Source organism: Mirounga angustirostris, unplaced genomic scaffold, assembly GCF_029215605.1.
Source record: "Mirounga angustirostris isolate CCGP_5_RB_7025 unplaced genomic scaffold, mMirAng1.0.hap1 SCAF_6, whole genome shotgun sequence".
In the NCBI taxonomy this organism is placed as follows: Eukaryota; Metazoa; Chordata; class Mammalia; order Carnivora; family Phocidae; genus Mirounga; species Mirounga angustirostris.
In genome coordinates this window covers 24,652,461-24,679,233 of record NW_026991714.1, presented here as the reverse complement: position 1 = coordinate 24,679,233, position 26,773 = coordinate 24,652,461, and the positions used below count along the sequence as shown (strand labels likewise).

Here is a 26,773-nt window from a genome sequence, read left to right as displayed (position 1 = left end):
AGCTTTGTGGGAACCAGCAAAAATGAATCCACGAATACTGCTGAAGTTGCTTGCAATTCTTTGGGAACTTGCTGACTTAGGCTTAGAACTAAGTTGCATTTGGGTTGCATTTATCTCAAGTAATTTGCTGATAAAAAAATGCTTTCCCCAAAATTATGAATTAGAAATTTTGAATAATTTGTTTTCTTCCTTAAAACTTGGTGGTGCCTGTCGCTATAAAAGTGTATTACTAGAGATGTGGCATATCTGGTTGAAATTCAGAGTTGCTATTTCTGGTTAATTTGAGTCTCTCATCATTTATGTCCATGTTAGACTCGTGGAATTCTAGAACGACGACACGTCAGAACTAGATCTATTTAGCACACCCCCCCGCTCAGTTTTAGACAGAGAAACTGAGGCTCAGAAAGAAGTGACATGTTCAAGGGGGCTGAATTTACAAAGCCACCAAGCTGGAAAGTTGATGTGGGTTCTCATTTCACATTCCAGATGTGTCCCAGCCATCTGGGGTGAGACCCTTGCCATGGTAACCAGCACTGAAGGGAATCCAGAGACGATTTTTCGGACACCCAGGACAAAGGTGATGTCCTGACTCTCTGTCGTCCCCTTCCCCATGGTATTTGACAGAACCCACTCCTCCTTTCTCACTGTTGGATATCTTGACCTTCTCTGTCCCCTGGTGCATGGACACGGCGATAGTCATGGGAGCAGGGACTGTTTAGGACTGAGGACTTCCCAGGACTATATGGCTTCGTATCTTGGGTTGCTTATACCTCTCATCTGAAAATCATGGGTGAGCCCCGTTTTCTTACAGGGCCCTCTGCAAATGGGTGCGTTTTTATAGTTAAGCCAGTTTGTGTTGAATTCTCTGTTTGGGTCTGAGGATCATTCCCTGTTGAGCACCTATATATGCCAGGCACTCGACTAACCTTCTTAAATATTGTGTGCAGTATGGTGAAGACTCTGGCCCCAAACAGCCTGGGTTTGAATTCTGTCCTCTCCAAGGGGTTTCTCATATGTAGAATGGGGACACTACCTCATAAGTTTATTATTCTGATGATTAAACAAGATAATTAATAGGGACACCTGGCTGGCTCATCAGTAGAGCATGTGACTCTTGATCTTGGGGTCGTGAGTTCGAGCCCCACATTGGGCAGAGAGCCTACTTTAAAAAAATTTAAAAATAAAAAATAAAAATAAATAATATATGTAAAATGCTTTGCATGATGCTGGCACATTACAAGCCCACGATGTGTGAGTTAAAAAAAATGAAACAGGTGCTGTCCCCGTTTTTCAGATAAAACACTGAGGCCCAGAGAAAGAGAGCAACTCATAGCCAGGAAGGTCAGAGCTGAAATTCCAAACCCAAGCCATCTGACCACCGAGTCCCAGCTCCTCACCATCTTCCTACACTTACTTGTGAGGCTGCCTTGCAGTGTATCCAGCTTTCTCCCACCGTATCTTATTTACGTGTGGCCAAATTTATATGGAAACTTGTTGAAGACAGTGGCTTCCCCTGCAGCCAGGGCTGGCAGACGCCTTTCGCTGGACTGCCCTTTCCCTCCTTCTCCATCCATCCATTGCCCGTTCTTCAAAGTTCCTACTCAGTGACTCCTCTCTGAGTGCTCTGTTGAGTGGGGATCAATTTTTCCTCCGAGATAGTACATATTATGGATACTACTCCTTCATCATGCTTTGTTGTGACATCTCTTCTGCTTTTTGATTTTTCACATATTAATGTCTTGATTTTTCAAGTACAATGTGAGCTTTTGAATGCTCAGATGGCTTTCGTCCTGTCCATCAGACTATTTCACACAGGGCCACGCACCCAGACCACTCAATATATATTTGATTGGAACTCACACATGTAGCTGATTATTTCAATGTTTTATTAACATGGTAAAATACAATTTAGATTGTAAATAAATTTTTTATGTAGATAAATTTAGCACTATGCTAATTGAGGGACTCAGAGTTTCCAGGCTTGTTTCAATACTCTTAAAATATTTTTTTTCCTGATTAGAAAAAAGATATGTTAATTGCAGAAAACTTTGACAATGACAGATAGTATAAAGAGTTAAATAAAACATTGTCCACAATCCCAATACCCACTTTTGTTAACATTTAGGTATATTTTCCGCTTTTCCCCCTTATTGAACAAAGTACATTTAAGTGAAAGTCCCTATTTAATTTCCATTAATTTACATTTGTGAATAAATCTATATTTGATAGGCAAAATTACTGTCAATGAACTATTCTGGATTTGGTGAACCGAATCAGGTGACTGGGGGTTATTACTAAACTAATATAATAGACAAAAAAGTTTAATGACCCAAGGTTTTCTTTTTTGTACAAATTTTTATACTTTTTATATTTTTTAATATGTTTTGTATGTAGCTAAATAAAACTGCATGGTACTTCTTCATGGAACAGACTCCTTCCCCAGATTAATTTTTTCTCAATATAATTTTAAATGTTGGTGTAATATTCCATTCTATACCTTCACCGTGATTTATTTAATCTTTGTTTTTCAATTAGATTGTTTCCCATTTTCACTTTTATAATTAGTAGTGGGTAAGACTACCTTGTAATAATGGCTTTGGTCCCATTCCGCATTGTTCGTAAATTGTTCATTCCATGCCTTTTACCAACTGGAGCTGTAAGGGTTTTTCTCAAGAATTTTTGTAAAAGGGCCCCTGGGAGGCTCAGTCAGTTGAGTGTCTGCTTTTGGCTCAGGTCATGATCCCAGGGCTCTGGGATTGTCCCATGTCGGGCTCCCTGCTTAGCGGGAGCCTGCTTCTTCCTCTGCCTGCCATTCTCCCTGCTTGTGCTCTCTCTCTCTCAAATAAATAAAAATCTTAAAAAAAATTTTTTTTGTAAAAAAAAAATCTAAAACCTTTTAAAGTTCTGTATTGCACACGCTTGTTCTAACATTTTTATCTATTTGCCTTTAAATTTTGTTTATTTGATTTAAATATATGAAGTTTTAATATTTTAGAGTCAAATCTATTTTTCCTGTTGCTTTGTGATTTCTTCCATTGCGTATAAGCTGAGAAAGTTTTCTCTCATCTGGGATTTAATAAATATTATTGAATATGTGAATATCCAATCCATTTCCTTCTACTTTCAATGCCTCAACTTGAAAATATTTACTTCTTTAATCCCTTTGGATTTTATTTTGTTATATCATGTCTGGATGCGAGTTATTTTTTGTTTTTCTTAAAGGTAGCTAATTCATTATTCTGTGCACAGCATTTCTTAAATGACGTTTTCCTTTCCTCCCACTGCTTTGTGAAACACTTTTGTGATTTATTTATTATACATCCCAGTGAATTTTTTCAAGTCTACACCACCCTTTAAAAGTGGTATGTCAGGGGGCACCCGGGTGATGCAGTTGATTGAGCGACCGACTCTTGGTTTCGGCTCAGGTCGTGACCTCAGGGCCGTGAGATGGAGCTCCATGCTCAGCACAGAGTCTGCTTGAGTTTCTCTCTCCATCTCCTTCTGTTCCCCCTGTACTCACTCTCTCTCTCAAATAAATAAATAAATCTTAAAAAAAAAATAGTGGTATGTCAGGAACCTGCCTGGTCACAATTCCTTTTCTTTTTTTTTTTAAAGATTTTATTCATTTATTTGAGAGAGAATGAGATAGAGAGAGCATGAGAGGGGGGAGGGTCAAAGGGAGAAGCAGACTCCCCGCTGAGCAGGGAGCCCGATGCGGGACTCGATCCAGGGACTCCAGGATCATGACCTGAGCCGAAGGCAGTCGCTTAACCAACTGAGCCACCCAGGCGCCCCCAGAATTCCTTTTCACACATGTTTCAGCTCTTCTCAACTGTTACTTTTTTTCCCCAGGTATATTTTAGAATTAATTTGGAGTTGTAAAAAATTCTCATTGTAGTTTTGATTGGAGATATACAGAACCAACAAATTAATTTCAAAGTGATTTTTTTAGTCTTTTGGATTCCCAATCGAGACATCATGTGTCTATTAGTTTATGTCTTTTTAAAATTTATTTATTTACTTATTTTTTAAAGATTTTATTTTTAAGTTTCAAACTCACAACTCCGAGCTTAAGAGTCACCTGCTCCACTGAATAAGCCAGCCAGGCACCCCAATTTTTAGATATCTCAGTACATTTTTATTACTTTCTACAAATTATTCTTCAAATTATTCTTAGCTCCATCTGGTGTGATGGCTGCTAAGCTCCCTGGTTCACCCTCCCTGCAATTCCATTTCCTAACTGGTTATTGCTGATATAATAGGGAGAATAGCTGATAATTTTAGAATATTACCATGCCCCCAGGACTTTCTCGAGTACTCATCAATTTCACTACTTTTTCAATTGATTCTTTGGGGATTTCTAGGTATAAAATCATGTCTTTTGCAAATAAGGGTGAATTTGACTTGCCCTTGCCCCAAACCATACCTTTATTGCTTTCATGTATCAGTTAATAGCCCAGGTTCCAGCGCCAACCTGCCTGGGCACAAAGCCCTGGCAACTCTTCTTATCATCTTGAGCAAGTTATTGAACCTCTCCGTGTCTTAGTTTTGCCCTCTATAAAGTGGAAATAATAATTATACTTCAATTAAAAAAAAGAAAAGGAAAAGAAAAAAATAGTACCTACCTCTTCGGTGGTTGTGAGAATTAGATGAGTGATATATATAAAAGTATCTCAGAACATGCTCAATAACTATTCCATAACCTTATTATTATTGGAGGTCGGAGGTTGGAGGGACTTCCAACTTCCTAGAGTTAGAATTGCCAGGATTAATTTTTTTAAATGGTTACAGCAGACATCCTTGTTCTCAAATAACTGCTAAAACATTTTACCACTTGTTAAGGTGTTGATTATTGCTATAGAAGAGATATTCTTTATTATAATAAGAAGTCTCATATTTTATTAACTTATCTGATTTCATCAGATGAATGTTTTTTGGCATTTTACTGAGATCATCATTTCAAAAACTTGATCTATTGATGCTCTCTTCATATTATGTAAGAGGCAGTTCCCTGTAATGATTGAGAGCTGAGCTTGGTTTGAAATTTGGCTCTTCCAGACGGGGGACCAAGGAAAATTGCTCAACCTTCCCAAGCCGTACTGTCCTGTCTAGGAAACAGGGATAATGTCTATTCCTGCAGAGCGAGAACATAGAAGAGCATGGTAAATACTCAACACTAGTTTTCATTATTGTCATAGTTGATTTCCTGGATGTCCTGGAGTAACTTCTTGATATTATCTTATATTTACTTCTGTATTCATAAGTGACATGATCCTGCAGAGTTTTCCACCTTTTTTCTGTGCCCTGGATCTGAATAATAGCACAAAAATTACGTGTTCCTCAAAAGTTTAAAATAACTCATTTTCTAAAACTATTCGGACACAGATTTTGAGTAGATTAATTCCAATAATGCTTTTAATTTCTAAATAATAATAACTGTCATTTATTGCATGCTTATTATTATGTAACTAAAAGCTATAATAATTACTTCACGTAGCTCATTTTATGTCATCCTCAGAAGCAAGTATCATTTATATTTGTCTTATTCAAACCTGAGAACTAGTTATTATTGCTCCCATCATACAGATAGGAAAACTGAGGCTTTGAGGAGTTCAAGAACTAGACCAAGCTCATGCAGGGAATGAGCGAGGATGTGAACTCAAGCTGACTCCAGTTCTCTGCTTTTCATGGCTAAATACCATGCTGCCTCCCAAACGTCTTTCTTGTTGCTTTGTTTTGATTTTGGTCTCTTTAAGCTTCTTGTGCCTTATGGAATCAATTTTGCTAATTTATATTTTTCTAGGAAATCATTAATTTTATTGAGATTTCATTAAAAAAAAAACCTTAGTAGCCTCATAATTTTTGATCTCCTCTGTTTCTGTGGCTATATTCATTATGAGTTTGGCTTATTTATGTTTCTTCCTTTTCCTGATTATTCTAAAGTGCATCTTAAATTAGGGGAGAAAAGTCTAGTAACGTGGAGGAGACTGGATGATATTATAAAATGGAAACAGATTTTTTCTTTTAAAATATCCCATTTCCATCCAAATTTGCTTCTCTTCCCCCTTCCTTACTTCAGTCCTTATTATTTTTTAAAAGATTTTATTAATTTATTTGACAGAGAGAGAGCACAAGCAGGGGGAGTGGCGGAGGGAAAGGGAGAAGCAGGCTCCCTGCTCAGCAGCAGGGAGCCCGATGCAGAGCTCAATCCCAGGACCCTGGGATCATGACCTCAGCCAAAGGCAGATGCTTAACTGACTGAGCCACCGAGGTGTCGCCTACTTCAGTCTTTAAAAAGCAGAATGCTTGGAGCTTGAAAGAGCCTGAGGAGGACTTTCAAGTGTCCAGCCCTTCATTCACCAGGGCCTAGAAAGGACTTCTACTTGTCTCAGTTCCACGATGAGGAAGTGGTAGGGCTGGGAGGAGAAGCCATGCTCTCATCTCCTTGACTTGTTCTCCTTCTACATCATTCAGCTGTGTTATCGCTCAAAATTTTAATTTTAAAAACAATAAATTAATGAAGATTGCAAAAAAAAATCTTTTTAAGGGATGACTGGGTGGCTCAGTCAGTTAAGCATCTGCCTTCAGCTCAGGTCATGATCCCAGGATCCTGGGATGAGTCCTGCGTTGGGCTCCCTGCTCAATGGGGGGCCTGCTTCTCCTCCCTCTGCTGCTCCCTCTGCTTGTATTCTCTCTCTCTCTGTCAAAAAAAAAATTGATAAAGCCTTAACAGTATTGATAGCAATTATTGATTATTATAATCCATATGGTTTTCATATAAATGATCTTTGATTGTGCTCATGTTCTAAACCACTCTTCATAGGATGACGCTCTCCAAAGAAAGCATGTCAGGCAGGAACGAGGTGTGTCTTTATTATTTCACCTCAATGTTGGGCTGTATGGACTACAAAGGCCCCATGAAAACTCCTCTATCATTAGAAAGGGGAAGCAAGGGACACCTGGGTGGCTCAGTTGGTGAAGCATCTGCCTTCGGCTCAGGTCACAATCCTAGGGTCCTGGGATCGAGCCCTGTGTTGGGCTCCCTGATCAGCGGGGAGCCTGCTTCTCCCTCTCCCTCTGCTGCTCCCCCTGCTTGTGCTCTCTCTCTGTCAAATAAATAAGTAAAATCTTAAAAAAAAAAAAAAAAAAAGGTGGGGGGGAAGCAATATGATGGGATCCGGGCCTAACTGGAGGTCTTGGGATTTCCACGCAGGCTTGAAGCGAACAGAGCAAATGCTCCCAGCACTCTGCGGGAGTAGGGTTGGCAGGTCCCTGGCAGAGAGCTACATTAGTGTTGGTTTCGGTGTCAAAACTCAGCACGCAAAAGATGGCAGGATAGTCCAAGTCTTGATGACGGAATGAGCCAGTGGCAAACTGTCTCATGGTCCAGGCAGTTTTTTCAGAACCTAATTACCCTAATTTGCTCATTTCCTTGTTATTTGGTATGTGTGTGGGGGGAGGTGCAAATGAGCAGATGTTTTTGCCCACTGTCTGATCAGCAATCTGCAATTAGACCCCAAGGAACAACCTGTTCATTGCGGTTAGGGGCCATTAGCCACTTAAATAATGACATCTGTCATCATTTTCATACCTCATCCTGTCCCGGATCTTATCTACAAACTATACTCAACATGAATGTCTGAGTTCCCTAAAACAGACCAACTCGATTTTAATAGCTCTCCTCTAGGCGCCATCTTGGTGAAGCATTTCACATCTTCCTCCATTTACAACAGGGTTAGGGCCCCATAATCCCATCGTAAACTGAAAATATCCTAAGTCAGAAACGCATTTACTCAGAACACTTACGTTAGCCTACGGTTGGGCAAAGATCATCTGACACAGAGCCTATTGTATAACAAAGTGTTGAGTATCTCACGTAGCTTATTGAACCCTGCACTGGAAGTGAGGAACAGAATGCTTGTAGGGGTACAGAAGGGTTGTGAGTGTATAGATTGTGGACTCTCGTGGTCGCATAGCTGACTGGGAGCTGTCCAGCATCAGACAGGGTACTGCATGGCTTATGGCCAGCCCACGAACAGATCCAAATTCAAGGTTCCAAGTCCAGTTCTACTGAATGGGTATGCTTGTCATGGCGAGAACTCATTAAGTCACACTGCCGTAGGGGCCCATCCGTAATCACTGAGTGCTTCCCACATGCCGAACGTTGTACACTGGTCTTTAGGAGCAGCACAGGGCCTTGAGCCCGCACGAGAATGCCAACAGGCAGGTGCCATCATTCTCCCCACCTTCCGGTCCAGAAGCCGAGGTCCTGAGAAGTTTAATAATTCCCACTTAGAAGGGGACAGAACTTGGATTCTTACTGATGTCTGTTGGAGTCTAGTCTATATCCTGGCCCAGGTGCTGTGTGTCATTTGGCTAGTAAGATGTTCATAATATGTTAAAACGATGGAAGAAAGTATAGGCATTATAGTTTTGTATAAAGAGCCAAAATAAGACATTGGTTTTAAAACAATGGAACACTGATTTAATGCAGTGATTCTCAACTGGGGGCAAGAGTTGCTGCCTCGGAGTGGGGCATTTGGAAATGTGTGGGGCCATTTTTGGTCATTTTGGTTGTCACATTGACCTGTTATGATGGTGGTCTCCCGGGATGCTGAATGTCCAGCACAGTGCAAAACAGTTTTAGACAACACCGAAAGATCTGTTGGCGCTAGATCTCAGAAAGTGCTCAGAAACACTGATAAAGGAATAGCAGTAATTCACAATGATGCTGTAAAACTCAAGGATAGCAAACTCAAATGGCTTCCGGGGTCAGTCAGGGACTGAAGAATCTCAGGGCATTGAAATCCCAGTCTTGAGAAAGCACCTCATCAAACAAAATCACCTTGGCGCCGAATTATGTGGCCTGTGGGCCTCCCGTTTGGAGCTTTTTAATGGAGGCTTTTCTGATCTGGAAACATGTTTATGATATAGTTAGCAAAGAGGAAAAGCTGCTAATCAGTAGGATGCCGTGTTTAGAAAAGATTGTATAAGTGTAAACATACATTTACACGCACACATATACAGAGTACCTATAGTTATGAAAATATGTAGAAAATGCTACAGAATAAAATGCGGGTGGTTTTGTGAAATGTTTTGCTTATTTGCATTTTAAATTCCACCACAAATGTCTGTTGGTTGTTTAATTTTTAATAAATAAGGAGAGAGAGGAGCCTTAAAAAATTAAAATTTGAGTGTGGTTTCAGAACACAGCCCTTAGTGGCTTTCTGTCCATCCCCTTTGATGAAAGAAGGAGAATAATTTCTGTGATTAAGGACAAATGAGACACCGAAGATGAGGTAATCAATACTAAAGCACTAGAGCGCCTTTAAAACTGGAACAACACTTGGTTTCCCAGACACACTGGCCTCGCTTCTAGTCCCATTTTCATGTCTTTTGTGATTCAATAAAGCTCTCCTGGTAAAGGCCAATCGCCATTTTACAGCTGCCCTGGAAATCAATACTGGAAATTGCTTGAGAAATCAGTACCTGTCGAAATTTTAAGAGGGTTTATCCAAAATAAGGCAAGGGCAAGGCATTAAAACTATTATCTATGCCTTTTTTCAATCAAGTTGCCCAGTCCTTCAAGATCATTGTTTTTTTCCTGAAAAATCCCCGTTTTGCTTCAGCTCCATCATTTTTGTGTTTTATTTCCAGCTCTGCAAATTTTATTTTGTGCACAAGTCATTTTTGACTGAGCTTTCTTTCTGGAGTTTGCTGATCCCCGTGGTGGGGTGGGGGGACAGAGGGGGGTGAATACTGGATTTTCTACCCGCTTGTCTGTGGACGTTGGGAACTTCCTGGAGTCCTTTCTCACCCTGTCGGGGTTATGTCTACCTCCTGCTCCCCTGTAACCCCTTCTTACCAGCACCTGATGTTCATGAGGCAACCCGACACATTCAGCTAGAAAAGCAAAAGGTAGCGGGAGAAGTAGCTAGAACTTATTATATAGGAAAGGGGGTGGGTTAAGGACGTGAATAAGTTGGCTATGTGTTGCTTCCAACTTTTGATCTTCTAAAGTCACTGCTAAAGGCTAGCTTTGTAGGTGTGTGAAAAGAGATGGTGGTGTTTTCTCTCTGGAAACTTCCAACTGGCCAATGCCCACAGCCCTGGAGAGGCTTTGGTGGCAAACCCCACACATCTTCCTGCCCATCACTGCCTTCTCTCTCTCTCAACTCTTGGTCCAAGTTCTGATCTTAGAAAGCCCCTGTGTGAAAACCACAATAAAAACAAAAGTTTTCAGGACTTTCCACACCGTCCTTAGCACTTGGAAATGCTGATGGGGAAAATAAGCCCCAACGGCAGTAAAAGTCTATTAAAGGTTTACGGCCTGCAGCAGGAAAGTAGGTTGTTGTGTCCCCATCTCAGTGCCGAGTAAGTAAGTATCCTTTCAAAAGCTTTGAAATTGGGGCGCCTGGGTGGCTCAGTCGTTAAGCGTCTGCCTTCGTTCGGCTCGGGTCCTGATCTCAGAGTCCTGGGATGGAGTCCCACGTGGGATCGAGCCCTGCATCAGGCTCCCTGCTCCGCGGGAAGCCTGCTTCTCCCTCTCCCGCTCCCCCTGCTTGTGTTCCTCTCTCGCACTGTGTCTCTCTCTGTCAAATAAATAAATAAAATCTAAAAAAAACCCCAAAACTTTGAAAATATCCTGCCTTTGTCTTGTAGTAAACTCCATATTCAGCAACATGCTGATGAAATGCATAAGCTGATTTTTAAAATCAACGTATTCATGGGTATAACAGCATCCAGCACCTTGGTCCTAAAACCCCATGAAACCACGCCTGGTATGTGTATTTAAGATCTGGATTTCTTTCATGACTCTCTGCCACTGTATTTGCTCGACTGGAACACTTGGCACTTCCTGCAGTGGACTCTCCGGGAGCTGAGACCAGGGGTTGAAACTGTAGCCTTGGGTTTAGAGCCCAAACCCAGGCCGAGCCACTTGCCAGCTGTGTGACTTCAGACGTGTCCCTCTGCTGTCGCAATCTCATAGGCTCGTTATTAAAGGAGGGCTCGTGACATCTCAGCCATGGGGCCGCGTGAACGAGGTAGGATGGGGCTAGAGCTGAGGCCTGCATCGAGTGAGTGCCCTCCCCCCCCCCCCCCCAGCGCTGCTGTCAGGTGCTAATATCTAACGACTACTTACTGCCTATTTTATAGATTCAGAAACTGAAGTCTGGGGACAGGAAAGCCAGTGACCCCAGAGCAGCCGAGTTTGCCCAAGGGGAACTGGGGTGTAGAGCCCCAGAGTCCTGAGCAGCCACCTTGCCTCCTGCAGTTCTCCCGGACGGTGGTCGCACTGTGTGCAGACCAGGTGCCCAGCGTGGTGCCCCCCACCTCTCTTCCTTCTGCCCCTGGAAAAGCCTGAGGCTCTCTGACGCCCCGCCGCCACCCTGCAAGCTCATCATGCTGACAGAGTGAGTGGGGTTCCAATCAGGCTGATGGGTGTTGCTGGCTTCCAAGCACACACACCACCCTCCCTGGCTCCCCGTGTCTGACCGTCCAGAGAGGCAAAGGGACCAGCCCTGAGACACACAGCAACACTGGATGGCTGTCTCTGGCTGGGGGGCCGGGACGGGCGTGCAGCTGTATTGGAATCTCTGCAACCTCTAACTCCGACCCTTCTCCTTTCCCAACAGAAGCATGAAGCTCTGGCATGGATTAGTGATTGCAGTGGTGTCGCTCATCCTACAGGCCTGTCTCTTTGCTGCCATCAGCTACCTGCTCAGCAGGCACATGGGTAAATGGCCTGGCATTCTCTTCCCTCCTAGCCACTTGCAGGGACCATCCCCGAGCCTACAGCAAGACGAGCCCCAGAGTACCCCAGAATACCTACTTGAGGATCACTGGCCAGATCACCCCTTACTGGGTAATCCCCACTCTGACCCAACTTATTTCTGGTTGGGAATGACAGCCCAGAGTCCTTCCACCGTCCAGACCTTCTACCTAAGACTAGCTCTTGCAATGCTCATGAGGGTGGGCTCATTTAGCCTGGGTCTAACTAATTTTCTTCATCACCACCGAAGGACTCAATGTGAAGAAATGGCTTTGAGTTCCAACGGAGGGATACTAAGAGATTAGCTTAAACTCTTGAACTGATTCACAATGGAAAATAGAGAAGTTCTGTTCTGGGATGGCATTATAATTAGGGAAAGTAAAATAAAGGAAGTCTAAAATAAAGAAGTAAAGGAAGTAAATAATGAAAGGCTTCTCGAGCATTCATTCATTCATTCATTCATTCATTCATTCATTCATTCATTCATTCATTCAATACAACAGGGAACAAAACAAAATTCCCTGTCCTTCTCTAACTTACATTCCTTGGGGGGCACAGACAACAAACTAGATAAACAAGTAATATACACGTGTGTTAGATTATGGTGAACGCCAGGGAAGAAGATGAAGCAAGGCAAGGAGAGAGGAACTGGATGATGGCCAGCATCACTGACATGCTGACATTTGAGTATAAACCTCTGGAAGTGAGGAAGTGAGCTGCATTTGCAAAGGCCCTGAGGCAGAAGGGTATTCGGTAGAGAACAGCAGGAGCGGAGAGGCCAAAGTGGCTGGAACTGAGAGAAGGAGGAACAGTGAGGCCATGGAGGCCCTTTGGAGGCTGGGATTTCAGCTTGTACTCCAAGCCAGGCGAGGGGTGCTGCCGGGTTTTGAGTGGGGAGCTGAGGCTTGAAGAGGTCCCTCTGAATATTTTGCCCTATCGAGGGCAGTGCTCAGAGACAGGATGTGCCTGACCTGGAGAGCTGCCACTTTTGACCCTTGCCCTGTCCCCTTTAGCCAAGGAGAGTGAGCGGATACTGAAAGGAGCCAGGCTCCAGGCCCCAAGGCCCAGCCCTGCCCACCATCAGCCACTTGCTGTCAAGGAGGAGACTCCAAGCATTCCTGCGTCTAAGCCCCATCATAAGCGTGAGTAATGGGGCACAGGGGGGCGGGGGGCAGTCTTGTCCTAAAGCTTCTTCTGCTCCGTCTGGGCCCCCGGGGAGCCGCCCTGCCGCAGCCCAGCTCTGTCCTCACCTGCCCAACCCCCGGCTGGAGGATTTCTTGCACGCACCTCAGGGAAGGCCTGGTCAGCCTGCCTTTTTCAGAAAGCTGCTCTTCCTGTCACATGGGGCCCATCTTGCTCAGTTTGTGTGGGTCTAAATTCTTTTCCAGGTTTGGTCCAGTGGGAGCCACTGCAGAGGGGGCTTGGGCTGTCTCTGTTCCTGTCTTTGTAATACTATGGCTCCTGTTCTTCCACCTGGCCCGTTAGTGGGGCAGCCGAGATGTCAACGGCCTCTGCCTGCCTCTGGCCATGGGATCTGGGGGTTTTAATAAATACGAGTCTTGGTGATGATTCAAATCCCCATCCCCCTTCTGGCGAGTGAACCAACAGGAACACTACCCTCTTGTTTTCTCTCTCAGAGCTGGGGAGACACACCAGGCCGCCGTTCACACAGTGGAAATGGCTGCTTCCACAGCAAGACAACTCCCCCAGTCTACTCACTCCGTTTCCGTCTACTCACACTGTTTCCCATGGCTAATCTCTTGATTGCTTTGCATTCGCTCCAACCTTCTAATTTTATCTTTTCAGTTGGAGGGATCTGGTGGTCAGTCTTCCCCGGCACTGAGATAAGAGCTCGGTGCATGTGAGAACCAGAAGAGAGCACTCACGTGAATTCAGTGAGGGGTGCTGGCCTCGTGGGGACCCTGGCCCTAGAGCTTCACCGGAGCCCGGCCAGAGAATCCGAGACTCTGGTTGGCAGGGACCTCAGAGATCATCATCCAACCCTCTTGCTTCACAGGGAGCAAAACCAGACACAAAAAGGGATGTCACCTGCCTAGAGTTAGTGATGGGTCTAGAACAAAACCTGTGCCCGGGACTGCAGAGGCCCAGCTGTTTGCCTGGGGCCGCTCTGTGTCAGCCTGTCCCTGCTTGCCCCTCCCACCACAGCCCAGCCCTGGGGTGTTGGCTATTGGTTTTAGATGGAGCTGGACAGAGCAGTGGTGCCTGAACTCTTGGGCGCATTCCTGCCTATTTGGGGGGGCCCTTTCTCCCCCACCCTTTCTTTGTTCAATTCCTTCTTTCTTTTTTGGGGGGCTCTGTATCTCTCTTCCCCTCTTGGCTTTGTGAGGCTGGTTCTGCTTGTCTTTGTCTTCTTCTCCCTTCCGTTGTGTCCATCCCCTCCTAACACCCCCTGGCTTTCCATAGAAGAACAGTTTCTATTTCTCCCTAGACGACAGCGATACATCCTCAGATAGCTCGGACAGCTCAGACAGCTCGTCTCCAGCCTGCCAGGTAACGGACACCCCTAGTGATCCCAGCCTTTCGTATGCAGTTGGGGTCCTTGCTGTACAAGACTGAGCACCACCCAGGCCACCCCAGCTACAGAGATGGGAGCAGGGAAGGCGGGGCTTCTTGAACCTTTACAGCATCCTTAGGTGATGGGGGGGAAGAGGGGCAGGCTCACGGCAATGTGGGTCATCCACCCAAAAGGGGGTCTGAGTAGCTGTAAAAAGGCAAGTGCCAATGGGTCACCTCCTTCTTCCCATACCCCAGTCACTGGGTCAAAGTCTGCTTTGAGTCCTGACCTCACTGGGATTCAGTCTCCACATCTTTCCTTAAACCCATTAATTCCCTACAGACAGGAGGCACGAGCCGTGGGCAGTCTTCCCCATTTCCCCCTTCCCTGCTCTCCAACCCAGGTGCCTGAGAGCCAGCTTCTTTCCCTTCCAGCCTAAGGGGAGCCAAGCCTCCTAGAGTGAGAGTTTCGTCCTGGGGTCCCCCCTCCTCCAACCCTGGTAGGAACCTTGACCCATATTTCTCTCCTTCCCCCCCACCCAAGGCCACCCAGGATATGAATTACACACAAGTGGTCTTTTCCACCCCCGGAGAACTAAAAAATAAATCTGCCCTGGACTATGAGAACATAAAGGAAACCACAGATTATGTGAATGTCAATCCAAAAAGTCACAAGCCCAATTTCTGGACTTTTGCGAGCCCTGACGACTCCGAGCTGGTGGAATACACTCAGGTGGCCATGTGAATTCTAGGTTTTTAATGGGATGCGATTCTCTAGAAATTCTTGCACTTATTTTGTAGGGGAAGGACTTTTTTTTTTTTTTTATTTTTGAACAAGGCATAGGAGAATAAGTAGGCCTGTATCTCGCTCAACAAGAAAGATTCAGTTCAGATGTCAAGAAGAACTTCCAGGATCAGTATGAATGAGTGGAGATATTAGTAGAGAAAGCAGGAAAGTCTTTCTCCATAGAAAATTGTGAAAAAATTTTCTCATCAGCTGTAGTAGAGTTCTGTTTGGCAATCTTACCGTGAAATGACTCTTTGAGCTCTTTAATGTTTGGCAACAGACAACTTCCTTAAAAGTTTTAAATAAAATGGCGACCACCGCATCTTCGTTTCCTCTTGCCTAACCCTGCATGCTGCCCCTTTTCAGGGCTGTCTCTTGCTGAGCAATGCTGCTCTTCCCTCAGCACTGTAAGTAGGTCACTCAGAAAGCTCACCATCATTCAACCTTTGAATTCCCTGTTTCTTAGGCACGAAAGCTGACAGAGCCCCGGTAAATACCAACTAGCATCACAATCTGTGATTCCAGGGGGAAAAAATCTCCCCAAATTCAACCCAATAAAATGCAATATTCTTTTCTGGTTTGTTGTTTGTTAGTTGGTTTTAAGCTCATTAGGAATAAAAGGGCACTTTCTTAACTGGATGAAGAACAGCTTATCTCAAATCAGCTGATGGCATGATACTTATCGGTAAGGTCCTAGACGCAGTTTTATTGAATCATGAACGGAGTAAAAGTGTCCACAAGCCTGTCATTTCCTGTCATTCCCTTCATCTGACACGGCCCTAGAGGTTCTCATCGGTGGAATAAAACAGCTGACAAAAATAAGGGCTATTACTGTTGGAAAGGAGGATAAAATTAGTCATCGTTTGTAGCTACCCTCCTCCTACAAAACCTCAGAGAACTAACTTAACATGTTTTAGGGGTGCCTGGGTGGCTCAGTTGGTTAAGCGACTGCCTTCGGCTCAGGTCATGATCCTGGAGTCCTGGGATCAAGTCCCGCATCGGGCTCCCTGCTCGGCGGGGAGTCTGCTTCTCCCTCTGACCCTCCTCCCTCTCATGCTCTCTGTCTCTCATTCTCTCTGTCTCAAATAAATAAATAAAATCTTAAAAAAAAAACAAAACATATTTTAAAACTGATAACGAGAACATATCCAATATACTTTTCCCAACAGTCCTAAGTGCCTTGACCTCACCCACCCACCCTTAATTTTCCCAATTAAGACATGAAATGAAAAGAAATTTGCTCACGGCAGCTAAACAAATATCTCAAACAATGGACGCCCTAGGAGCACGCCTCGCCAAATTCAAACCCCAGAGGAGGAGCCTTCAGGTCTCGGAGAGGATTTGTTACCTGGGCTCCACCTGCTGGCTGCCAACGACTCTTCTAGCCCTGGTACCGAGAGCAGGGGCCGCTTTCATCTTCCCAGACTCCTCTTTCCCAAGATGATCTGAAGCCACAGTTCTGGTTTGGGTTTCTGAGGCTGTGCAGTTCTGCTGCTGTATGTGTCCCTCCACCTCTTGGCTCTCATTGTGGTTCCTCTCCCGCTACGATTTGAATGTCTGTGCCCCCTTAAATTCCTGTGTTGAAATCCTAACCCCCAAGGTGGTGGCATTAAGAGGTGAGGTCTTTGGGTGTGATTAGATGGGGAGGGTGGTGCTCTCACGTGTGGGATTAATGCTTTTGTCCAAAAGACCCCACGGAGCTCCTTAGCCCCTTTTGCTTTGTGAGAATACAACGCATGTGACCTCTTCAACCCCGAAGAGAGCCCTCACCCACTGTGCTGGCACCCTGGTATTGGACTTCTAGCCTCCGAAACTGAGCGAAAGGAAGTTCGGTTGTTTATGAGCCACCCAGTTTGTGGCATTTTGTTATGGCAGCTGGAACGGACTAACACATCTACTTAGAAAGCTTTTCTTTTTTTTTCTTTTTCTTTTATTTTATTTATTTATTTGAGACAGAGAGAATGAGAGAGAGCATGCACATGAGAGGGGGGAGGGTCAGAGGGAGAAGCAGGCTCCCCGCTGAGCAGGGAGCCCGATGCGGGACTCGATCCTGGGACTCCAGGATCATGACCTGAGCCAAAGGCAGTCGCTCAACCAACTGAGCCACCCAGGCGCCCAGAAAGCTTTTCTTAATAGGGAAAAAGATTTTATTGATTAGAGGGGCAGAATGAGGAAGAAACACCCACAATGTCAACACCAGCAACACTGTCTTTGCATCTAGAAATGAAACTCCACTTCTTATTGATCTCTTTGAAAAAGGAAAAAAAGAATTTAAGGGTGTGCTGAAGAGGTTCAGATGAGTTGCCATACACCCAAGGGAGGCTGGGCAGGGCCGCTGCTGAGACAGTTCCCACACCAGGAGAGGGGACGATTGAAGTAGCGCAGGTAGAGGGCCTCCTTTCCGCAGGATTCTGTAAAGGCTGGGATTCGGAGAAGCACACATTAAAAGAACACTTGAACATCTGGGTGGGTGAGGTCAAGGCACTTAGGACCCAGTTGTGGGGGCAGGAAAGAACACATACCAAACATGTGACAAAAGGGAATTAACACAAAACAAGGAAAGCAGACCCTATAAATGTTTGGGCAGATTGGGTATGGACTATTGAGGTCAGATGTCATCAGTGAAAACATCCCAGAGAAGGGTGATTTCTGATCTCAGTTTAGAAAGAAGGCTGAAAAATTGATTGATGGGAGAAGAGGCAGAAGGAAAGGGAGCAGGCCTACCCGATGCAGGCTCTCCATAAATGCTCCAGGGACTGACCCGTCCTGAACCACAGGAGTCCAGGCCTGGGCCCCCTGGAGCGGGGAGTTGAGGTCGGCAAGCACAGAGATCTGAACGCCACTGACCATCTGATTAAGGTCTCTAATGAACTCCGCTATGATTGGTTTCCAAGGTATGATATTTGTAGCAAACAAATATATCCCGGAGGTTATAAAATTAGCCCCTGGCCCCACTGTTCATCCATTCTTGGAGGATGCTATCTCTAAATAGAATTGAATGTGAGACTCTGCCCAGTGACTAACAGAGATTGGGCTGACTGTCGATGGTGCAGCTGACTTCTGCAGATGCCCTGACAAGGGAAGAGGAGGGCTGATTTCATGTCCTAAGGAGTTTGGGCCAACTGATGACTGAGGCCAGCTAATAATTTGAAGTGATCCTCAAATTCATTGCTAACCATGTTGCTAGAAATACAACGTCCTTTTTACCTCCATGAACTTGGAAGGTCAGCTGTGGAAATCTGTATGAATGGTCTCCTGTATGAATAATCACCTTTTGAGGAGCTCAGTGTTCAGCAAAATGAAGTCACTTTCTCCCACGTTGTACGCCATCGGAACATCCAGGGAATGGCCATGCTGCCCCACTCTGGATTCCCCCGTGAGTGTGGACTGGATAAAAATCTCTTCAGATTTATCTTACAAGATACAGAGAAACTGGTTTGCTACTGGTGACAAGTAGATGGTTGATTACGTGCCAGTAAGGAACTGGGACTCTATGGTGGACCAGAATAAATGTGACCTGTGGCCAACGGAGTCTTGGTCTAAAGGAGCCAGCATCCAAGTGCCCACTGGAACCGCAACAGAACTCCGTGAGTGGTGCTCGATTATTGGCCAACAAGACCCGTTAGGGTAAGGAGGTGTTTTATGCCCACCATGAGTGGGCTTTTTGCTCCCGGGATCAGGACACACTTCTGGGCTCAGAGGGGCTCTCAAAAGGCCTCCTACTCCAAGCCCCGGCCTCTAAACTGAACACATTATAATAACTCCAGCTCATCAGTGTTTTTGAGGTCCCACTCGCTCTCTCAAACACTCATCTTTTCAGGCAAAAATTTCTACACTCAGTCCCTCACCTTGCCCTTGTTCTTTGCCCTTTCTTGACAAATACATCCTCCATGAGCTTAGAGAGAAAGAAGCATGTGTCCAGGTTATTTCTGGAGAACTGGGTCAAATGGAGGAGCCAAGACTCCAGAACTGTAGGGAAAGGTAGTAGGTATTAGAGCTGAGACGCTGAGTGACTTTCCCAGCCTTCCCTGGGAGGTCAGTCAGGTCGCTTTAGACTCACTTTCAGCTCCATACTGCCACCTTGTGACTCCAGGGCAAATCCCAGGACACTCTTGTTTCCCTCTTAAATGGGTGAAGGTCGCTCCCCACCCCCTCAAACTCTCTTCCCCATCACTACCCCACTCAAGGGGAGCAAATCGTATTTCAGATCGAATATCCCGTTGTCCCTGCTCCTAGGAAGCAAACATGGCCAGAAATTTATTAAGGAGTTTTATTGGTCAGTTTTAACCCCATCTCTGGATGCCTGACCCAGGACCGAGCTGCTGCAGCCTGGGCTTAGTCTAGAGCCCCTTGATAAATAAAAGACCTATTTACATACAAAACACAGACACAGATATCTGGAAACTTACTGGCCTATACCAAACATAAAAAACCATTCTGAGAAATCTCCATAGTCAACCATTCACCTTCTGCCGTTCTCGGCCCTGCCCACCCCCTACCCCCCTGCTCTCATGTGGGGTCTAAGGGACTGAAGTACTGTATTCTATAGAGTCCACAGGATGGCATAAACATTTCACAAAAGTGCCCAGCCAAGAAACAGCCAGTTCCATTTCTCCTGGGGTTAGCTGTCAGAAGTGAGATTAACCCCCCCAGACAAGAGACCTTCCTTCATGCTTCCCATAGGAGGTTACTCACCAGATGCAATCTGGAGCCGGGCCATCATGATCTTCCCTGTAGAGTGTTCTATGGTCTACGGTCTTACAGCCCACTACACCCCCCCAACAAGGTGGGCATTATTGTTCCTATTTAAGGAGGAAACCATTGCTTAGAGGGATTAGAGGACTTGCCCAAGATCAGATAGAAGAGGGACAAAAGCAGGACTCAAACCCGGGTCTTTGGAGTACAAAGCTGGTGTCCCTTCTACCTCCCAGTTATCACGATGAGCAACGGTTCGCCCAGTACTGACTTGGGCACGAGGGACAAGACCTGTGGTGTGAAGGGGAGGGGCGGTTTGGCTTATATACGCAGAGCAGGAGAAACTTCAGCAGCTCATGCTGGCATGGGAGGCTCCTAAGCCCAGCTCCACCAGGATGGATGGACGAGGAAGAAGTGGTTGGATGTCAGGGACTGACATGGGCAACAGACGCAGTGAAGACAGACCATGGGCCCTCACATCTGCCTTGAGCCTTGGTCCCATTAGGGTCTGTGTCCCATTCCCTGGTTCTTTAGCACTGAAGGCTAGGGACACTTTGCTCACTCACAACAGTCAGTTTAGGTTCTTTTAAGGAACCCAAAGGAACTTCTCAGAGCTGAGTGACCTCTTAAAGCTCAAACTTACAGCCATTTCCTGCAGTTCCCTAGGAGTAGAGGGCAGAGAACCTATTCCCTGGAGCTGCTCTCGGGGGCTCTTAATTAGATTAGCAGCCCCTTCCACTAGTAGAGAGCTCCTGGGTCTACCAACCTCTTTCACATCCATGGACCTATTTGACCCTCATAACAGAGATGAAGGATTAGCCAGCATTCTCCCCATGTTGGTCATCAGTGGTGGCAGAACCAAGACCCGGTTCTCCTGACTTTTCAGCTGATGCTCTTTCCACCATCAAGGCAATCTCTTAGATTAGAACTGGAACTGGTGGGGGGGGGGGGGGAACCACCCCGTGATCTAAATCCCACTGGAGATAATGAGGAGGAACAGGGCAAAGCCCCAGAGTCTACCAGCTCGGCTGCATCTCCCGGTTTCAGCATCACAGAATTGAGGGCAAAAGTAGACAGTATGGCCATGGCGGGACCCACAGTCACCAGAATTGAGTCAAAGGGTATAAATGTCATTGTCATGAAAATCCAACAATTCTTCTAGAGCCTATTGGTTAGAAAAGGCTCTACTGTAACCCCATGCCCAGTCTTGCAAAGTCATGACAGGGTAGAGCTGGGAAAGACCTTATGGATTATCTCTGTCCTAACAGGTGAGAAGCCGGAGGCCCAGAGAAGGGAAAGGACCTGCCCAAGGTCATACTTGCACCTGAAGGCAGAGCTGAGTCTCAAATCCTGGGCTCCTGACCTCCTCACAGCATGCATGGCTCGTAGGGAAGCTATGAAAAGCCTCAAGGAAATCCAGAGCCATGATCCAGCCACACTTTCTACAAGGACGTCTCCTCTGGGCCGTCCCAGAGGAAGGCACAGTGTGGATCCCTTGGGGGAGGAAAGAGAGCCACCAACGTGGGCTGCCTCAGAGGCTTCGTCCAGTCTTAATCTTATTGTGATCATTTTCACCTTCTTTCCTCCCCCCCTCACATTCCCCCTCCCAGTGGGTCACACCACTGAGGGCCTACTTTGCCCTGTCACCCATCCTATAAAAGTGGTTGATATGGAAGAAGAAAAACTAGCATTTGTGGAATTTTTACTAGTAGCAGGTGCTGTACTAAGTCCTGCCCCTGCTTCAGCAGACAGGCGGGCGCAGCGGGCAAAGCTGCTGGACCTGCGCCACCCAGCCCCCCTTCAGTTTCCTTCATGAAAGGAGCCCCCTGCACAAGACAAACAAATCTAGGATCTAGATAGAGAAATAGGCTCCTTCTCACAAGTTTTCACTTCTCCCCGCTCCTGGTTGCGCTGCGTGTGCTAGTCAGAGTAGGATGGGGACAAACAGTCAAGGCGGGAGACCAGCCCGAGTCCCTGCCACCTGCGGACCCCCAGACAGAGCCAGCCTAGGCCTGCCTGAGACATGGGGCACCATACCCACCACATGGGTGGGCTCCCAGGCACGCTGTGAAGGCGCAGGATCAGGGAAGCCGATGCTTTGACTCTCTGATTCCCAGGGTGTGAGATTGGGAGCAAACGAGGGTCCGCCCACACACCAGAGGCACCTGTAACACCAAGGGTAGTGGGCCATTCTGGCCCCCTCGCCCTGCCTCAAAGTGGGCTCCCCCCAACTCCAACCCTGGCCCTTTTACACCCGGTGCTGAGATGAGCAGAGATCCTCCGCTAGCCCCGCGGGTGAGTGTTCCCTAAAAAGCGATGGTCTCAGTGGAGGCTTCACCGTCCACCTGCGCTGAGTCCTTCGGTGAGCCTTCGGGCCCAGGGCCCCCACTGAGTCTGGGGCTGAGCGTGAGGGTGGGCAGGCCGCTGGAGCGGGTCAGCAGCGTGGTGCGGCGGCTGGAGGGGCTGTCGCTGGAGAGCTGCTTGCGGGGCCGGGGTCCCCCGCAGCAGGCCAGGCGGCGCAGGGGCCGCGGCCGCAGGTGGCTGTTGAAGCCCATGTAGACCCAGGGGTTGCAACAGCTGCTGAGGTTGCCCAAGAGCATGGAGATGGTGAAAGCCACGTTGGTTGAATCTGTAGAAGGATAAACACAAGAAGCCTTAGAATTACAGAGCTGGATGGGACCTGGGAGAGAGTCCAAGACCCCACTGAGAAGAGGGGGAAACTGAGTTCCCAGAGAGGAGAAAGGACTCACTTGGGTTCTATAATTAGAAAGGAGCACAGCTGGGACTTGTCTGTGGGTTTTGTCTGTGACTATAGGGTCAGGGTAGGAGCTGAGGTTTGCTCCAAGCTGACTTTCGAGGTGTAAACATAGTCAGGGACAGGACCAGCCCAAAGAGGACATGGTGTCTTTGTTCCAAAACCTAGACCTTGAATCCCCTAACGGATGGAGATCTAGAATGAGACACTTCTATTGTCATGCAGGGAAAATAACTATGAGTCTAGGCCAAGTTCAGGCCCCTTTGAGCCCCATCCTCATTTATGTCATAGATACGGGTACACCCGGTCCTCTGGATTCTGTCCTCCTTCATGCCTCCGGGGCAGTGCCACTCATCCTGTCACTCAGGCGTTGAGCATGTGAGCGCTGACAGTGCCAGGCCATTGCTGGGGGCCTGGGAGGGCAATCAGCCTGACCGCCTTGCACATACCATGGCATCAGCTCCGACTGCACGGGGGGGCAGCCACTGGGAACAGGGCACCCAAGCGTCCCCTTCCAGATGAATACTTGTTCTGTGTCCTCAGAGATTATACCCAGGGAATGCACCATCCTGCAGGGAAAAACTAATTTCTCTCTTGTGCAGTCAAAATAGGAGAGTGCAGACTGATAAAATGTCTTCCAGACACAAGATTCTTTCTGAAGATTACATGGAGCTCCATAGGCCCGTAGGACAGCTTCCAGGGCGGACTCTGACCTCCTGCAGGATGCCCCATGTTCCGGCCTGGCACAGGTTGCACATTGTGGTACCTTCAGCAGAGGCTGTGGAACTACTGAAAGCAAGGTCAAAGCTCTAAGGAATCTTAGGGGTTATGGCACAGACGGGAAGCCGGGTCCACCGACTCTAAGATAGCCATCCTGCACCCTTGTGCAGTTTCAGCCAACAAACTCAAAGGCAAAGCTTAAGTGCCTACTCTGTAAAGCACTGTGAAATCTTCAGATTCTCTGGTTCCTTGTGCACCTCACCCATAGATGCGCTCGTGGGTGCGGCTACTCATAGCCCAAGCAAAGGGAAGACGCGGGGTCAGAACGTTTGAGCGAAGACATGAAGCACAGTGGTGAGACGCTGAAGGCATCTGGGCCTGGACTGACCCATGGAGGGCAGAGAGGTGGGGGCACGGGGGAGTACCTATAGGTGGAGGAGGGACCCATCCCAGCAACAAACAGAGTCTCCTTCATTTTTCCCACATTCTGGCCTGCTCCCCAGTTCTCAATACCAGGGAGCTGTGGAAGATGTGGGAAGTTGCTCTGGCTAAGGGGGTGGTGTTCACCCTACCCGCTCCCTAGATTAGGCCAGGGGCTGAGGCGTTCCATGAGAGCCTTCGCCTGGGAAACATCTGTTTGATTGGGCCCCCTCGGAGCCAGGCCCGGTGCAGGGGCTGGAAATGTGGCCCGAGCACCACCACGGTCTGCAGAGGCTCCACCTCTCAGCCCTTGAGGGCACTGCATCCCGGCAGGAGCTCAGCTGACCTTCGGAGCGGGAGCAAGGGCAAGGAGACAGGCTCCAACCAGAGACTCAGGGACAAGAGGCCAGGAAGCCAGCGTGCTATGGAGAGGAACTGGGTGTACTGGAAAGTAGGTTTAAAGTAATGGCCTCAGCCGCTAGAAGGGCCTCCAAGGGCTTCCAGTTTTCTGAGAGAGCACATTGTCTTGTAAGGTAACACGTTGTTCCTGCCCTCCTTGCTCAGAGAGGCCCTTGCTGATGATAAATCCGTCTCCACAGGGGACAGTCATATTTCACTAAGGCCACATAATATTTTTAAGTGTTTAAATTAAGTGCCTCAAATTTAAACGATGGAAATTTTACATAAAAGGTACTCATGGCATCCGTAAGCTGGGTGGGAGTTGTAGCTGCCCCTTTGCGGGGGAGACAGGCACCACCTTTCATAATTCCTTCGCTCATCTGTTACCGGCCAGGCCCTGGGACGCTTTAGAACCCTGTCCTAAGCTTGCTGTTCTTCCTTCCCTGCTCTTTTCCACTCCCCTCCCCTACAGACACACACTTGCCTTCATCAGGGGCATTCTTGTCCCACACAGACCACATCTGGACGCTGAAGAAGGGTGCCCAGCAGGCGATGTAGGCCAGCACAATGACAAAAGTCATTTTCACGGTTTGGATCTTGGCCCTGGAGATGGTGCTGATGCTGCTGACTCGGGAAGGCAGCCCCAGTGTGGCTGCAGCTGGGCCAGGAGGCGAGTTCCTGTCCCAAGTCCTGCAGCCCCTTCCTTCCACCTTCCCGGCCTGTGTCTTGACTTTCAGGTTCTTACAGATCTCGTGGTAGATGAGGCTATAGCAGGCTGTGAGCATGGCCACGGGCAGGACAAAGATGGCCAGGGTGGTCCAGGTGATATAGACCCGAGGCCCCCAAGGGACGCGGAAGTCTGCCCAGCAGTCCAGCACCCCAGTGCCCTGGATCACCTCCCGCAAAGAAAAGATGAAGACTTGAGGCAGGCTGAGGATGGCAGCCAGCAGCCAGGGAGCAGCGATGAGCGGGTAGGTGGACTGGCTGGGCTGCTGGAGGCTGCGCAGGGGGCGACAAACAGCCAGGTAGCGGTCCAGCGTCATGGCCAGCAGCATGTAGGTGGAGGCGAACATGCTGAGCACCTGCAGGTACTTGACGGCCCGGCAGAGGAGGTCAGGGCCCTGGAAGCGGTAGGTGATGTCCCACAGCAGCTGGGGCAGCACCTGGAACAGCGCCACGCCCAGGTCGGTCAGGGCTAGGTGCAGAACGAACAGGTGCATGCGGGAGCGCTTGCGGTTTGGTTGTCCCAGGGTCAGCAGCACAGTCAGATTGCCCCCTGTCGCCAGCACCAGGACCGTGGCCAGGACAACGATCTCCACCTTGGCCAGCTCCTCATCCCGGCCCAGCCAGGGTGTGGTAGCATTGGGGGCAGACAAGGTGCCCCAGGGAGTGGGGTTGGCAGCCCAGGCAGGCCCAGAATCCATGGCTGACTTTGCTGGGAGGGAAGGGGAGGAGGGAGAGAGAGGGACGGACAGTGTGGGGGCAAGTGGAGAGGTTTGTTGGCTGGAATGGAGTGGGAAGTTTTCAGATGGCGAGAAAGGAGAAGTGGGGGGTGACAGGGAGAAAGTGAAAATAGGGAGAAATAGAGAGGAGGAGAGAGAAAGAGATAAGGAAGGAGAAGACACTGATCGCACAATGGGGAGGGAAGCTTAGGCCCGAAGAGAAAGAGGGCTCAGGGAGGGGGACAGGGTGTCAGGAGAAGAAGAATGTTTGAGGCTGCGCAGGGTGAGGCTTCTGGAAGGGAAGGAAGCCTGGGGAGCTGCCACCACTTCCCAATCCACCCCAAATTCACTTTCTCAACTCTTCTGGAAGCAGAAAGCGAATGTCCCTAAGCCTGCTTGGAGGCGAGGTCGGGGCCATCGGCAACGCCGGCTGGGCTGGAAGCCCCAGCGAAGCCCGCGCGGCCCGGAGCCCTGACCAGCCGGGCGGGGAGCGCAGCGGCTGGAGCCGAGCGGGTTTTATGGGCTTGCAGCGGGAGCCCAGCGGCCCCTGGGCGCGCCGGTTGGCTCCTGCAGAGGAGGGCGGAGTGAGGCTCCCCCGCGCTCAGCCCGCAGGAGGACCGAGAGGCTGGGGAGGGACGGAGGGGGGCGGTGGAGAGAGAAGGGACGGCGAGGCAGCGGAGCAGCGACAGAGACCCAGAGAAGCGGAAGACGCAGGCAAGCGCTCACAGGCCTGCCAGACCCCCGGACCCGCAGACAGATGACTTCATCTATGCTCGCACCCAGGAGCCCTTGGACCGTCTCCCAAGACAGGTGCACACGCAGGGAATAGGGTGTGGTCACTCCCGGAGGCGGGGCCCCTAAGGCCAGCAGCACTGTTGGGGGTGTCCCCTGCCCCGGGCTTCCTGTTAGCCAGCAAAGGGTCCAGAGTCTGCCGGGGTGGCCAGGTGGGCGACGTGGAGCCCCCCTACACGGAGCCCTCAAGCCCTTGGCTGCGAAGTCTGACCACAGCCACTGGTGGGAGACTTGGAGTCATAAGGCAGGAAGGTGAGAGTCTGGTGGGAGACTTGGAGTCATAAGGCAGGAAGAAAAAGCGAGGACCCGTGTGGAGAGGGAGCGATGGTGGAGATAGGACAGAGGCCCCGGGTGGAAGGGGCTGGACCTGGAAGCCCTGGGGCTCTGGGTGGGAGCGGCCCACGGGAGGAATTCCACTATGTGTGTCCCCAGAAGTCTTAACCTGCCACCTCCCCACAGTGTTTCATGGGCCAAAT

The 26,773-nt window shown here is 48.1% G+C and overlaps 2 protein-coding genes across 2 annotated transcripts; one reads left to right on the top strand and one right to left on the bottom strand.

Moving 5' to 3' along the window:
• The first annotated feature begins 11,403 nt into the window (after positions 1–11,403).
• RHEX (regulator of hemoglobinization and erythroid cell expansion) lies at positions 11,404–15,392 on the top strand. Its single transcript, XM_054507778.2, has 5 exons — positions 11,404–11,414; positions 11,637–11,737; positions 12,787–12,915; positions 14,223–14,284; positions 14,832–15,392. The coding sequence occupies exons 1-5, from the start codon at positions 11,404–11,406 to the stop codon at positions 15,030–15,032; spliced, it is 504 nt and encodes a 167-aa protein (XP_054363753.1). The 3' UTR covers positions 15,033–15,392.
• Positions 15,393–22,075: 6,683 nt separating this feature from the next.
• Positions 22,076–25,487, bottom strand: AVPR1B (arginine vasopressin receptor 1B). Its single transcript, XM_045876102.2, has 2 exons — positions 24,548–25,487; positions 22,076–22,398 (listed from the first exon to the last, which is right to left on the bottom strand). The coding sequence occupies exons 1-2, from the start codon at positions 25,485–25,487 to the stop codon at positions 22,076–22,078; spliced, it is 1,263 nt and encodes a 420-aa protein (XP_045732058.1).
• Between the last annotated feature and the right edge of the window lie 1,286 nt (positions 25,488–26,773).